The sequence below is a fragment of the Oryx dammah genome, unplaced genomic scaffold (assembly GCF_014754425.2).
Source record: "Oryx dammah isolate SB20612 unplaced genomic scaffold, SCBI_Odam_1.1 HiC_scaffold_27, whole genome shotgun sequence".
In the NCBI taxonomy this organism is placed as follows: Eukaryota; Metazoa; Chordata; class Mammalia; order Artiodactyla; family Bovidae; genus Oryx; species Oryx dammah.
Window position 1 is genome coordinate 1960467 of NW_024070211.1, and position 11882 is coordinate 1972348.

General features: G+C 58.3%; 1 protein-coding gene and 1 long non-coding RNA gene across 2 annotated transcripts; one reads left to right on the forward strand and one right to left on the reverse strand.

Annotated features, from left to right (window-relative positions):
* Window positions 1-515: 515 nt before the first annotated feature.
* Window positions 516-1212, reverse strand: LOC120854965. The gene is made up of 2 exons (XR_005719111.1): window positions 1030-1212; window positions 516-731 (listed from the first exon to the last, which is right to left on the reverse strand). It is a non-coding gene; the product is annotated as an uncharacterized LOC120854965 (long non-coding RNA).
* Window positions 1213-4326: 3114 nt separating this feature from the next.
* Window positions 4327-10661, forward strand: KLHDC7A (kelch domain containing 7A). The gene has a single exon (XM_040229410.1). It carries the CDS (start codon window positions 5559-5561, stop codon window positions 7947-7949), a length of 2391 nt encoding a protein of 796 aa, XP_040085344.1. The 5' UTR covers window positions 4327-5558; the 3' UTR covers window positions 7950-10661.
* Window positions 10662-11882: the final 1221 nt, after the last annotated feature.

Here is an 11882-nt window from a genome sequence, read left to right on the forward strand (position 1 = left end):
CATATATGGGCGTGTACACACGTGTGATTATACGTGCACGCATGGGTGTGTGTGTGCATTCATATACAGGCATGTACATGTGTGTGATTATACGTGCACGCATGGGTGTATACGTGTGCATTCATATACAGGCGTGTACATGCGTGTGATTATACGTGCACACATGGGTGTGTGTGCGCATTCATATATGGGCGTGTGACTATGTGTGCATGCATGGGTGTGTGCACACATGTGCATTCATACACATGTGTGTATAGGTGCACATGTACTCATGTGTATATGTGCGTGTGTGTAAAAGGCCACACAATTCCCCAACTTCTTCTCTGACATCTCCACCCCCTCTCTGCACACACAAATTTTACCTCCCAAAGTGCCCACGCCCAGCTCCTTCCAACCTCGGACCCTCCACTCAGATCCTCACCCACCTGGGATCAACTTCCACCTTGAACACACAGACCCGTCAGACTGAGGGGACCAGAGGAGGCGCTGGCAGGGGGGAATGCAAAGCTAATCACTGGAAGATGGGTCTGTTTATTTGCATGGCACGCATTTGTCTCTGACTGTTTTATCCACCCCCTGAGCCAGCCGAAGAGTTCTCAATTTATCCTGCCCACACAGAAAGACCAGATTGGCAGTGTGTACGCACATCCACAGAAGCCCGATACAGACTTCCAATTATCTTTTAATTTTGCTCCTGTCTTCATTTGTTCACTTCACTTTTTCCAAATGGACTGGAGGGAAAGCTGTGATTCATGGAGTTTGAAGTCTGCTGGTAGGAGCGCCGTGTTCACCTGACGGGTGGGATTAGACTTCAGGTTAGTGCCTGAAGCTCACTCCCCACCGCCCTTGGGGGAGCCAGCTGCCTCTGAGAGGCCGCAGAACCCCTGCTCTCCCACTTCTGGTTCTGACTCCCTGTAGTAACTGTATCCTCTTATTTTCTATATTTTCCACCCTCTGTCATCTGGGCCCTCTGAGCTGACTGTGAGCTCCCAAGTCTTAGCTAGTTCTTAGCAATGGCAAATGACTCACCCAGGAGCACACTTATCATATGCAAATGAGCCCAAAGGCTTCCTCCAACCACCTCCTTCTAGGCTCTCACAGGGCTCTTATACCCTGGGGCCAATATTCCCCTGCCCTAATCACTCCAGGAGAAAGCTGAGCCCCGAAGAATTGACGCTTTTGAACTGTGGTGTTGGAGAAGACTCTTGAGAGTCCCTTGGACTGCAAGGAGATCCAATCAGTCCATCCGAAAGGAGATCAGTCCTGGGTGTTCATTGGAAGGACTGATGTTGAAGCTGCAACTCCAATACTTTGGCCACCTGATGCGAATAACTGACTCACTGGAAAAGACTCTGATGCTGGGAAAGATTGAGGGCAGGAGGAGAAGGGGAGGACAGAGGATGAGATGGTTGGATGGCATCACTGACTCAATGAACGTGAGTTTGAGTAAACTCTGGGGATTGGCGATGGACAGGGAGGCCTGGCGTGCTGCAGTCCATGGGGTCGCAAAGAGTTGGACCTGACTGAGCAACTGAACTGAGCCGCTGCAGGACCGAGGAGGCGACAAACTAACATAGCCTCAGGCCCCCTGCACTTCGAAGCCTGTTTTCCCGGTCTCCCCAGGCCTTCTCATGAAAAACGTCATAAATCTCTGCTCCCTCTTTCTCCTCCACTCTCTGCCTCTGGTGACCCTGGTGCTTCCTCATATGGCCCTGAACGGCACTGGGATGGGGCTCCTCTAGAGAACTATGAACAACAAGCTCTCTCTCCAGTAGCAGCATCTCCCGGTCTGCTGACCTCGTCATGTTATTGCTCAGTCACTAAGTCGTGTCCAACTCTCTGCAACCCCATGGACTGCAGCACCCCAGGCTTCCCTGTCCTTCACCATCTCCTGGAGTTTGTTCAAACTCATGTCCATCGAGCCAGTGATGCCATCCGACCATCTCATCCTCTGTCGCCCCCTTCTCGTCCTGCCCGAATAATAAGAAAGCCTATACTTTATGACAACCTCAGGCAGCGGTGGTCACTGAGGACCAAAGGGGAGGGCATGCAGGGGGAGGCTCCGTTAATGAACGTCTCCTGTGTGCTCAGACCTTTCACAGGTCCAACGAAGGAATTGCCAAGCCGGGGTTCACACCGGTGCCACCTTCCCCTCCACCCTCACGCTCCTTCACCCAGGTCCCTGCACCCCAGCATAAGGGCCTGGTATACGGCCAACATCTAGTAAATATCAGTCACATCAATCAGCCAGTCCAGGCCTCCCAGGTGGCTCAGTAGGCTAAGAATCCACCTAAAATGTAGGATACCTGCGTTCCATCCCTGTGTTGGGAAGATCCCTCGGAGGAGGTCACAGCATCCCACTCTAGTATTCTTGCCTGAAGAATTCCATGGACAGAGGAGCCTGGCAGATAACGGTCCACAGGGCTGCCCAGAGTTGAACATGACTGAAATGACTTGGCACGTACGCACGCAGTCAATCCGTCTATGCCCCCTCTTTCTTTGTATGCATACTCAAGGCTAAACACCTCTCTGGAATTCTCTCCTGACCTCTCTTCTGATGCCCCTTGCTCCAGACTCCCTGGCCATCCAGTCTAGTCTGGTTTACTTTGCGGCAAGTCACCTTGTTGATATTTCCGTTGTGATACACTGTGGCTTGAAGGCATCGCAGGCGTGTGCACCAGCTTCCAGACCTGCAGGGAGGTCCTTCCCTGGGGCTGGGACTGTGTCTTCTCCTCCCAGTGGCCCTTTCACTTTCTCCTGGCCACCCAAGGGTCTGGTCTGGCTCCATGTAACACCCGGGGGCACAGTTTCAAATGGAAAGAGCAACTGTCTGACTTAAAGGCTTGAAGGCGGAGCTGAAGGGGTGGCACTCCAGGACGCATGAAGCCTTTCTTGGGTGGGAAGCAGCCCTCCTAAGGGGCTGAGGCCCTGTGCGCTTGGTGGCACCTGAGAGGTCAAAGCCAAGCCGCAGCACACCAGGGGGGTGTGCCGTCTCCTCTCTCAGCAGGGAGATGTGCAGAGCTGCCCTGACTGCGGGAATGGTAGCTTGGCTCCTGGGGGGACCCCAAGCCAGTCTCCAAAGCCCTGATTTTACCACTGGACAAATAATTTTTATTCTCCTTTATAACTCATCCTCTCCGTCCCAGGGGAAGACCAATGGGCCTTGCAGTTAGGGACACCTGGCTATCAATCAAGACTCTGCCACTGACAACCTCTGCGGACACTCGTGCATGTTCTCTCTGAGCTTCCGTTTCCCCACCTGTAAAATGAGGTGATGACAATACCCACCTCTGTGGATGCCCGGGAAGACCTCACTCATGCAAAATACCCAGCACTCATTCCCCTTCCCCGACACCCACCTGGGCGGTATAGAGGGCAACCGCTCCCCCATCACCCAGCAGACCAGTAAACAAAACCGACCGACTTTTCATTCCTCTACCCACTGGAATCGCCGGAGATGATTTTTAAAAATGAAGATTTCCTGGAAGCCACCCTGAACCCACTGAATCGTAAAATCTGGGGGCGGAGCTTGGCAATCTGTGTTTCTAACAATCATGGTGAATCACTGTTTTGACAGAGATGGAAAAAGAGGAAACAACACTCTCTCAGAGAGGTCACCAGTGGGACAGGCTGAAAACGTCTGACTCCCAGAGCAGGCATACCTGCTGGACGAACTTAGGTCTGTACAAGTCTGGGGTCTGGAAACAAAAGGTAGAAGCCCTCATTTGCAGGCCAATTGACAGGCCCTTGGAGCTGCCATAAAAAGGGGATCACAATTCCCCTCCCCTAAACGGGACAGCGGACAACAGACCCGAGTCGTCCAGAGCGTCCACCCACATCCTCCCCGTGGAAAGGCACGATCAGCTTGGCTTTTGCCCCAGTGGTGCCTCAGGCCCCAAGGTTGAGCTTCCCTGGAGACACAGAATCCAGCAAGCAGAGCAGAGAGTGCTTGGAGCCACAGCCCACGCAATGAAGGCGGAAAGGGGCGAGTGGAAGAACAGGAGAGCAAGCAGGAAAGAAAAGCTAATGCCGGAAGGATGGAGGCGCCGGGCAGGAGGCACAGGAGGCAGCCTGTGACCTGACCCTGAGGGTCGGACCAGCAAAGCCAGGGGAAGGCGGCCTGCGGCCCAGCCCAGATCGCGGCACGCACGCAGCCATCAGGAGACCACCGCGGAAGGTAAACAGACGGGAGCACGGGGGAGCTGTGAACAGCATCGCGAGGAATCGCGATTTCCTCCTCAAGTCAAGGCTTCGGAGCCAGATTCCTCCAAACACGTGCCTGTTCCACAGAGTGGTTCTTATTCTCATTTTTAAGTTAAGTGCCAACACTTGGAAGTGGAGAGTGACAGCGTCTCTGGAATAGGAGACCAGGCAGCGGCGGGCCCACCCACCTGGCACCCTCAGCGCCCACAGGCAGCGTGACGCTGAGACCCCCGTCCTGGCCTCTGGGGAGCCCGAAAGGCCCTGAGCCTGGGGAGGGGCAGAGTCGCACCAGTGCCTCCAAAGGTCCAGCCGATGACGATTCACACGATGACGATGGCGCCGTCAGTGAGAAAGAGGAGGGGGGCGTGACATGGACAAAGCCTTTCCACAGGAGCTCGGCCCTGCGCCCTTTACACACGGCAACCCGTCTCGCTCTCACCACGACCTTCCGAGGGGCTGTTCCCCCTATCTTTTCAGGTGGAGAAACGGAGGCAGAGAGAGGTGGACTCACTTGCCTGAGGTCACACAGCTTAGCAGCAGAGCCAGGCGCTGCTGAGACGGGAGGCGAGTGAGACTCCCACAGCCTCTGACTGTCTGAGGCTGTCTGGTTCCAAGGGTGAGGATGCGCCCCATGTTTGTGCCTGATCTAGGTACAAACGTCATGTTTTCCCCCAACTCCAACCCCAAGCCTGGTTTTCTCAGGTACTTCATCGGGCAGGGAAAGAGGGCAGTCATCCAGGAGCCAGGTCAGGGGGCTTGGCCCAGCTCCCGGCTCAGCCTCCCCGGCTGCTGACTGCAGACCGACCCCGCCGTGGGGACCCACCGACCTCAACAGGAAGAGCGCAGACCCAGAAGGATCTCTCACCACACCTGCCTGGCTCCACCTGCCCTGCAGCTCACCACACCCAACCTCCCAGCCCAGTGGATTTGCAAAAGAGAAAACAGGACGTACACAAGCAACCTCCCACCCCGAGCGCTCCCTAGCATCAGGGGACTGTTTGACGAAGAGCTTCCTCCCTCTTTGAGTGCCCGCTGGACGTGCCCAGCCCCCTCCGGCCATGGCTGGCGTGGGTGGTGATCACAAGCTCAGCCTCCTCCGGGCAGATGCCTCCCACCCCCAGGGAAAAACACCGAAGGATCCCAGGGAGGCCAACCACCGCACTCTGCCAGCCCCGGGCCTCGGTGGCCAACTCTGCCAGCTCAAAAGTCACCTTTGCTTCAAGTCTTCACCGGCCCAGCCAGAGCTCGCCCCAAACCCCCTCCCGCTCAGCCCAGCAGGAACCAGGAACCGTCCCCTATTGGGCAATCATTAATCGGATTCTTGACATTCCTCTGCCCCAGGTCGGCTTGCGAACATGCTCCCCAGAGGAGGAGGAGCAGAGGCCCAGGGCTGGCATCTGGACATGCAGCTGACGGGCCAGCTGGTGCTGTCCGCTGCTGCCCTGCTCCTGCTGACTGCAGCCTACAGGCTGTACAAGTCCAGGCCAGCCCGGGCCCCACCGCGGGGGACGGACACCAAGGCCGAGGCCAAGGGGGAGGCGGGGGACTCCGGGCAGCCTGCCGCCCAGGAGGCTGTTCCCAGGGCACCACGGTGGGACCTGAGACGCCGAAAGGGAAGCAAGGGGGCCACAGGACTGCCAGGTTGCAGCTGGGAGAACACGGAGGCCTCCAGAGTCCCGGCCACCGGAGCTTCATCCGCAGTCTCAGAAGCTGGAGAGGCTAGGAAAGCGGGAAGGAAGCGTGCTGGAGAGGAGCACGCTGGGCAGCGCCCGGACTCTGACCTGCCAGCTCCTCGGTGCGGAGGCCAGGAAGCCGGAACAGCTGTGGACGGTAAGCCCGAGCTGCCCCATTGCCCCGATCAGTGCAGCAAACCCCCCAACCCCCCAGCTGGCCTCCCCACCGTGGAGAGCGGCCGTGTGGGTGGTGAGCTCGCTCCCGGGCAGGACAGCGGACTCCCCAAGCATCCAGGGAGCGGGGAGCAAGAGTCCCCCTATGAAGGTCAGGCGGCCCACTGTGAAGGCCAGTGTGACATGAACAACAGCTGGGTCTTTACCCACGCGTCAGGGGTCCACAGGGAGGAGGCAGGGGCCCTCCAGGCTGCCTCAGACCTGGGCCTGGCCCTGCATCAGCAGGAGGGCGCCTCCAACGCCTTCTACACCTACTCGTCTGTGGCCCGGGTTCGAGTAGAGGAGAATTTCATACCGGAGAAGTTGGAGGGGATCAGGCCCAGGCTGAAGCGCAAGGTGTACGATTACTATGTGGAGTCCACCTCTCAGGCCACCTCCAGGAGTAGGCTGGCCCCCCCAACAGCTGCCCCGGCAGGGGCTCCAGCCCCTGAGTCAGTGTCAGGCCCCCTGGGAACAAGGACAGCGTCTGGACGGCCCGCCGATGACGGAGAAGGCGGACTGGAGACGGCCGCCTCCCCCCAGTCTGACCCCTCCCGCTCCACGCGAGGCTTCAGCCGCAAAGAGAGCCTCCTTCAGATTGTGGAGAACCCAGAGCTTCAGCTGCAGCTCGACGGCTTTGGGGAGGCTGCTCCATCCTGCCCAGACCAGAGAGCTGCGCCCACCCACCCCATGTCCCAGGATTCTCCCGAGTCCAGCTCAGCCGGAAGCTGCGGGAAGCCCCATGTGCACTCTGTGGCTGGCACCAACTTCTTCCACCCCCCGCTCAGCCCTGGATCTGCCCCAGAGGTCCACCTGGATCTGGGCAATTGCTACGAGGCGCTGACCTTTGCCAAGAGGAAGAAACTGGAGCCCCTGAAGGAGGCCGCCTACAAGGTGATGAGTGACAACTACCTCCAGGTCCTGCGGAGCCCTGACCTCTACGGGTGCCTGAGCGGGGCGGAGCGAGAGCTGGTCCTCCAGCGCCGGCTCCGGGGGCGCAAGCACCTAGTGGTGGCCGACGTGTGCCCCCAGGAAGGCTCCGGCCGCCTCTGCTGCTACGACGATGGGCAGGGCGTCTGGCGCCCGCTGGCCCGCCTGCCGCCCGAGGCTGTGTCCCGGGGCTGTGCTATCTGCAGTCTCTTCAATTACCTCTTCCTGGTGTCCGGTTGCCAGGGCTCGGGGCGCCAGCCCTCCAAGCGCGTCTTCTGCTACAACCCGCTCACAGACATCTGGAGCGAAGTGTGCCCCCTGAACCAGGCGCGGCCGCACTGCCGGCTGGTGGCCCTGGACGGACAGCTGTACGCCGTCGGGGGCGAGTGTCTGAACACGGTGGAACGCTACGACCCTCGCCTGGACCGCTGGACCTTTGCGCCGCCGCTGCCCAACGACACCTTCGCCCTGGCGCACACAGCGGTGGCGAGCGGGGGCGAGCTCTTCGTCACCGGGGGCTCGCTGCGCTACCTGCTGCTGCGCTTCTCAGCCCGGGAGCAGCGCTGGCGTGCCGCGCCCACCGGGGGAGGCAGGGACCGCACGGCCGAGATGGTGGCGGTCAGAGGCTTCCTCTATCGCTTTGACCTCAACCGCAGCCTGGGCATCAGCGTGTACCGCTGCAGCGCCAGCGCCCGCCTCTGGTACGAGTGCGCCACGTACCGGACACCGTACCCCGACGCCTTCCAGTGCGCTGTGGTGGACGAGCTCGTCTACTGCGTGGGGCGCCGGTGCACGCTGCGCTTCCTGGCCGACTGCATCTCGCCCAGGTTTGTGCCCGAAATGCTGCAGGCCTTCCCCTCCCCGCAGGGCACCCTCCTGCCCACCGTCCTGACCTTGCCCGGTCCTGATGTGCCCCAGACCAGGGTCTAGCAGCCCATCTGCTGGGCTCCTTCTGCAAGACTAGACGGAAAAACACCCCCTACCCATCGCAGCATGGGCCATTTCTGGGAGATCGGGGCGCAGGGGAATCTGGCCGACAAGAGGTGAATTTCAATCCCACCTGCTCCACGGTCTGGACTTCTTAGCTGCGTCTTTGCCCTCTTTGGGCAGCAGCCCTAGTGTGAAAATGAAACTGAGGACTGATGCTCTGAGGCCCAGGGAGCCCACATCTGCAGGGTGGACCACCACCTTGCTTGAGGACTGAATTTGGTGGGGAAGGGGGTACCAGGACCCCAGCAAAGTTCAGGGGCACAGCCTTATCACAGGCACGGTTCCAGAGGTTTTTTGACTCCCAGTGACCCCTCAAGCTGACCCTGCTGGATCTGGGCCAGCCCTCTCTAAGCCAGCAGGGCCTCTTCCTAACCATTGGCCACTGAGCCCCAACCTCCAGAAGCACCTGGGACACACACAGGTGGAGAAAATTGAGGGGGGCTGTTCAGCAGGACTAGGACAAGCCCGGGGAGCCCCAGGGGGCCCAGCCAGAGGGAGCGACGGCTGGAGGAGCAGCAGAGCGCCAGCTGAAGCCGCCCACGGGAACTCTTGCCTGCAGAGTGAATTGACCAAAGCCTGCTTTGCTTTTTCTCATCACGTGGAATTCCAGTATCCTGGAAAGAGGAGACGCCTCCATGTTTAGCATCCAGTTAGAAAGACACATCTGTTTGCAGGGTCTACTGAGAATACAGGTGACAGCAAGGGAAAAAAAATGTGATCCAAGGGCCACCCTCCTGCTGGGCCCATTGTTATTTGACCACCGCACTCTCTCCCCAGATCTCAGAACCCTTCACAGTGCAGCGACTCGTGCAACCCAGCCCTCACCTTGGGAGCTGGGGGCAGCCCTTCCAGGGGGTGAGAGGGGATGGCACCCTTTGCCTTCCCTGTGCCTGTGGTCGCCTGGTCTGCCTCATCAGACAGGAGCAGGTCAAGGAGGGGCGGTGGAGCTGAGGGACCAGCAAGCTCTCCTGCTGCACCGGGAGGCTGGGCCCTCCTTTCACATCAGGTTTGGCAAATTCTCAGAGGGAGGAAAGCTTCCACCCTTGGGAAGTTACCTTTTCTTCCCAGAAGGAGGGGAGAGAGACTAGTCCAATGTATTACCATGGCCCTGTTCCATCTCCAAGGGAGATGTGTATACTGACAGGAAAGCAGTCATGCTCTTGGTACCAGCCGGAAGCCAGGAGAGCCGGGACTACTTCTAAAGTGAGCGGCAGCATCAGCAAAGACGAGAAGGCAGGTGCGCCACGGCGGGCCTGACAGGTGGGGAGATGGGAGTGCTCAGACTTCGGCATCCCTGTCTTGAAAATGGGAAGAGCGATCCGTGTCCTTCTCTGCCTGGGGGATAAAGGTGAGCACCTGTAGAAAGCGCTCCCCAGTCCCAGGGGGTCCTGGCAGAAGCCTGGGTCACTGCAGCTGCTGGGGCTGAGCTGGGGGTCTTTTTGGAAGAGGCGGGATTGGAACCAAGAAGCAGAGGAGGTTGATGCAGAGATGAAGCCTTTCCTTGGGCCACAGAAGCCTGCCTTCCCTACGTTAGGGCTTGGGAGGTGAGGCAGCTTCGTTTATTTCTAGGCTGGACGCTGGGGGAGGAAAGATGGCTGAGACTATGGCTGGAGCCTGGGAGAGTGACCTCCTCTCCAAACCCCCTCCACCACCAAGGCCATGCTCAAGTTCAGAGTTAGCACGCGGTCATGGACCTCCCGGGGACCCAGGGGGGCGGGGAGACGTGAAGCCGGGCAGGGGAAAGGGTGGAGAGCCCCATCTGGGAGCCAGAACAGGCAGAGCCAGATCGAGGCCAGGGGCAGGCCTCCGATAAGGAGCCAGGCAGGGGACCAGACCTCAGCCGAGCTGGGCAGGGTGTGGGGGAAGGCCCCACGCCAAGGGTGAGAGCTAGGGCTCGCTCTGGGAAAACCTTCAGAAGCCCGTCACATACATACGGCAGGGACTGGGGAAACGGGTCAAGGGTAAAGCAGCGAAGCTGGTTCTAGACCCAGTGGTGGTGGCTGTGTTCTTCGTGGCCGAGGGAGAGCTGAGCCTCGGGCCGAGGCTGAGACAGAAGGGTGCCGCGCGTCTCGTCTGCCTCCTGCGCTCCCACAGCAGACATCGCTGACGATCGCCGTGTCCTTTCTTGTTGAGCTCTTTCCATGGCCTCAGAACTATTTCAGCCCAGGGCCCCAGGAAGTCATCACCAGCAGATCAGAGCTAGTGCGTTCCTGGCTTGGGCCTCCAGAGCTGGATTTGGGGGTGAAAGCCGTCAGGGCCGTAGTGTCGGGGCAAGGCAGTTCGGGGGCTACAGAGACCCCTGGGGCTGTGACAGTCAGGGTTATTTTGTCATTGTTCAGTCGTGTCCGACTGTTTTGCGCCCCCGTGGACTGTAGCCTGCCAGGCTCCTCTGTCCATGGGATTTCGCAGGCAAGAACACTGGAGCGGGTTGCCGTTTCCTCCTCCAGAGGATCTTCTCCACCCAGGATCGAACCCAGGTCTCCCTCATTGGCAGGCAGATTCTTTACCCACTGAGCCGCCGGGGAAGCCCCAGGGTTCATTCACAGAATGTTTAACCCAGGCGGTACTCCAGGTGTGAGAGACACAGCACGTCCCTGTCCTCGTGGAGCCCACACTCTAGCTATAGAAAACAGGCAGTTTAAAAAAAAAAAAGCAAGTCCATAGACAAACAGCACCCACGCTGCACACAGTCCGCAGAGGGAGAGGAGCAGGGGCAGGGGGTGGTGTGATCAGGCTCCCTGACGAGTGGAGGCTGCGCAGAGCCCCGAGGGGGCATCCCGGAGGTGCAGAGACCAGGGCTCCGGGCCGGGAGGGCTGGCCTGCCTCCCGAAGGGCTTTGCCACGCCAGCGGGGGCGGGGAGCAGGACTGCCTCCCAGGCGCTCCATCTTGGTGTATGAAGAGGGCAGGGGCCCAGCTCTTCTGCTTCCGCCTTTACCTATAAAGGAGCGAATCCCGTTACACTGACATTCATGAGAGAGGGGCCTTGGCTGGAGGTAAGCTACATTCCCCAGAGAGAAGCAGAGTTTGCACGTTTAGGTACTGAAGTCGCTCAGTCGTGTCCGACTCTTTGCGACCCCATGGACTGTAGCCCACCAGGCTCTTCCGTCCATGGAATTTTCCAGGCAAGAGTACTGGAGCGGGTTGTCATTTCCTTCTCCAGGGGATCTTCCCGACCCAGGGATCAAACCCAGGTCTCCCGCATTGTAGGCGGATGCTTTACCATCTGAGCCACCGGGGAAGTATACACATTTAGGGGGGAGGGTCAGAATAACACACAGATGCGCCATCTGAATTTGTGCTGGGTGTCAGCCAGCCCGCGTGGCTCCATGCTGGCAGAGCCCAGGACCTCCACTGGCCTCTGCAACAGCCGCGTCCGTTGTCCTCTCGCCCTCGGCCTCAGAGTGGCCTCTGTGTTGCTTGGCTTCTCCGTGGCTCATCTGTCCTTCTCTCCTAACGTGAGTTCGTTCTTGTTTAGGAAAACAAAAACGAAAACCTTAAGTTTGAGTTGTTTTGCACATTAGGCCAACCATGCCATTATAGGAAAAAATTGGAAAATAGAGAAAGGTATTAAAAAAACCTCCCCAGTTTTCTACCCAAAGACAAACCCCCGCTGTGGTGTGGGTCCCTCCGGTCTGTTTTCCCGCGTATAATTTTTCTTTGGCTTGATTTTTGCCTCGGTGTGATTATGCTGAATATACAATTCAGTTGCTTCCTTTCTTTTTTTAACTTAGCTTTATAGAATAAGCATTTTCCCGTGTTATTACAAACCCTCGGTAAACATCATTTCAATAGTTGCACAATATTCCATCCAGTGGACCTGCCATGGTTTATTTAAACATTCCCCCCTCCGTCAGGCCTGTAGATATATATTT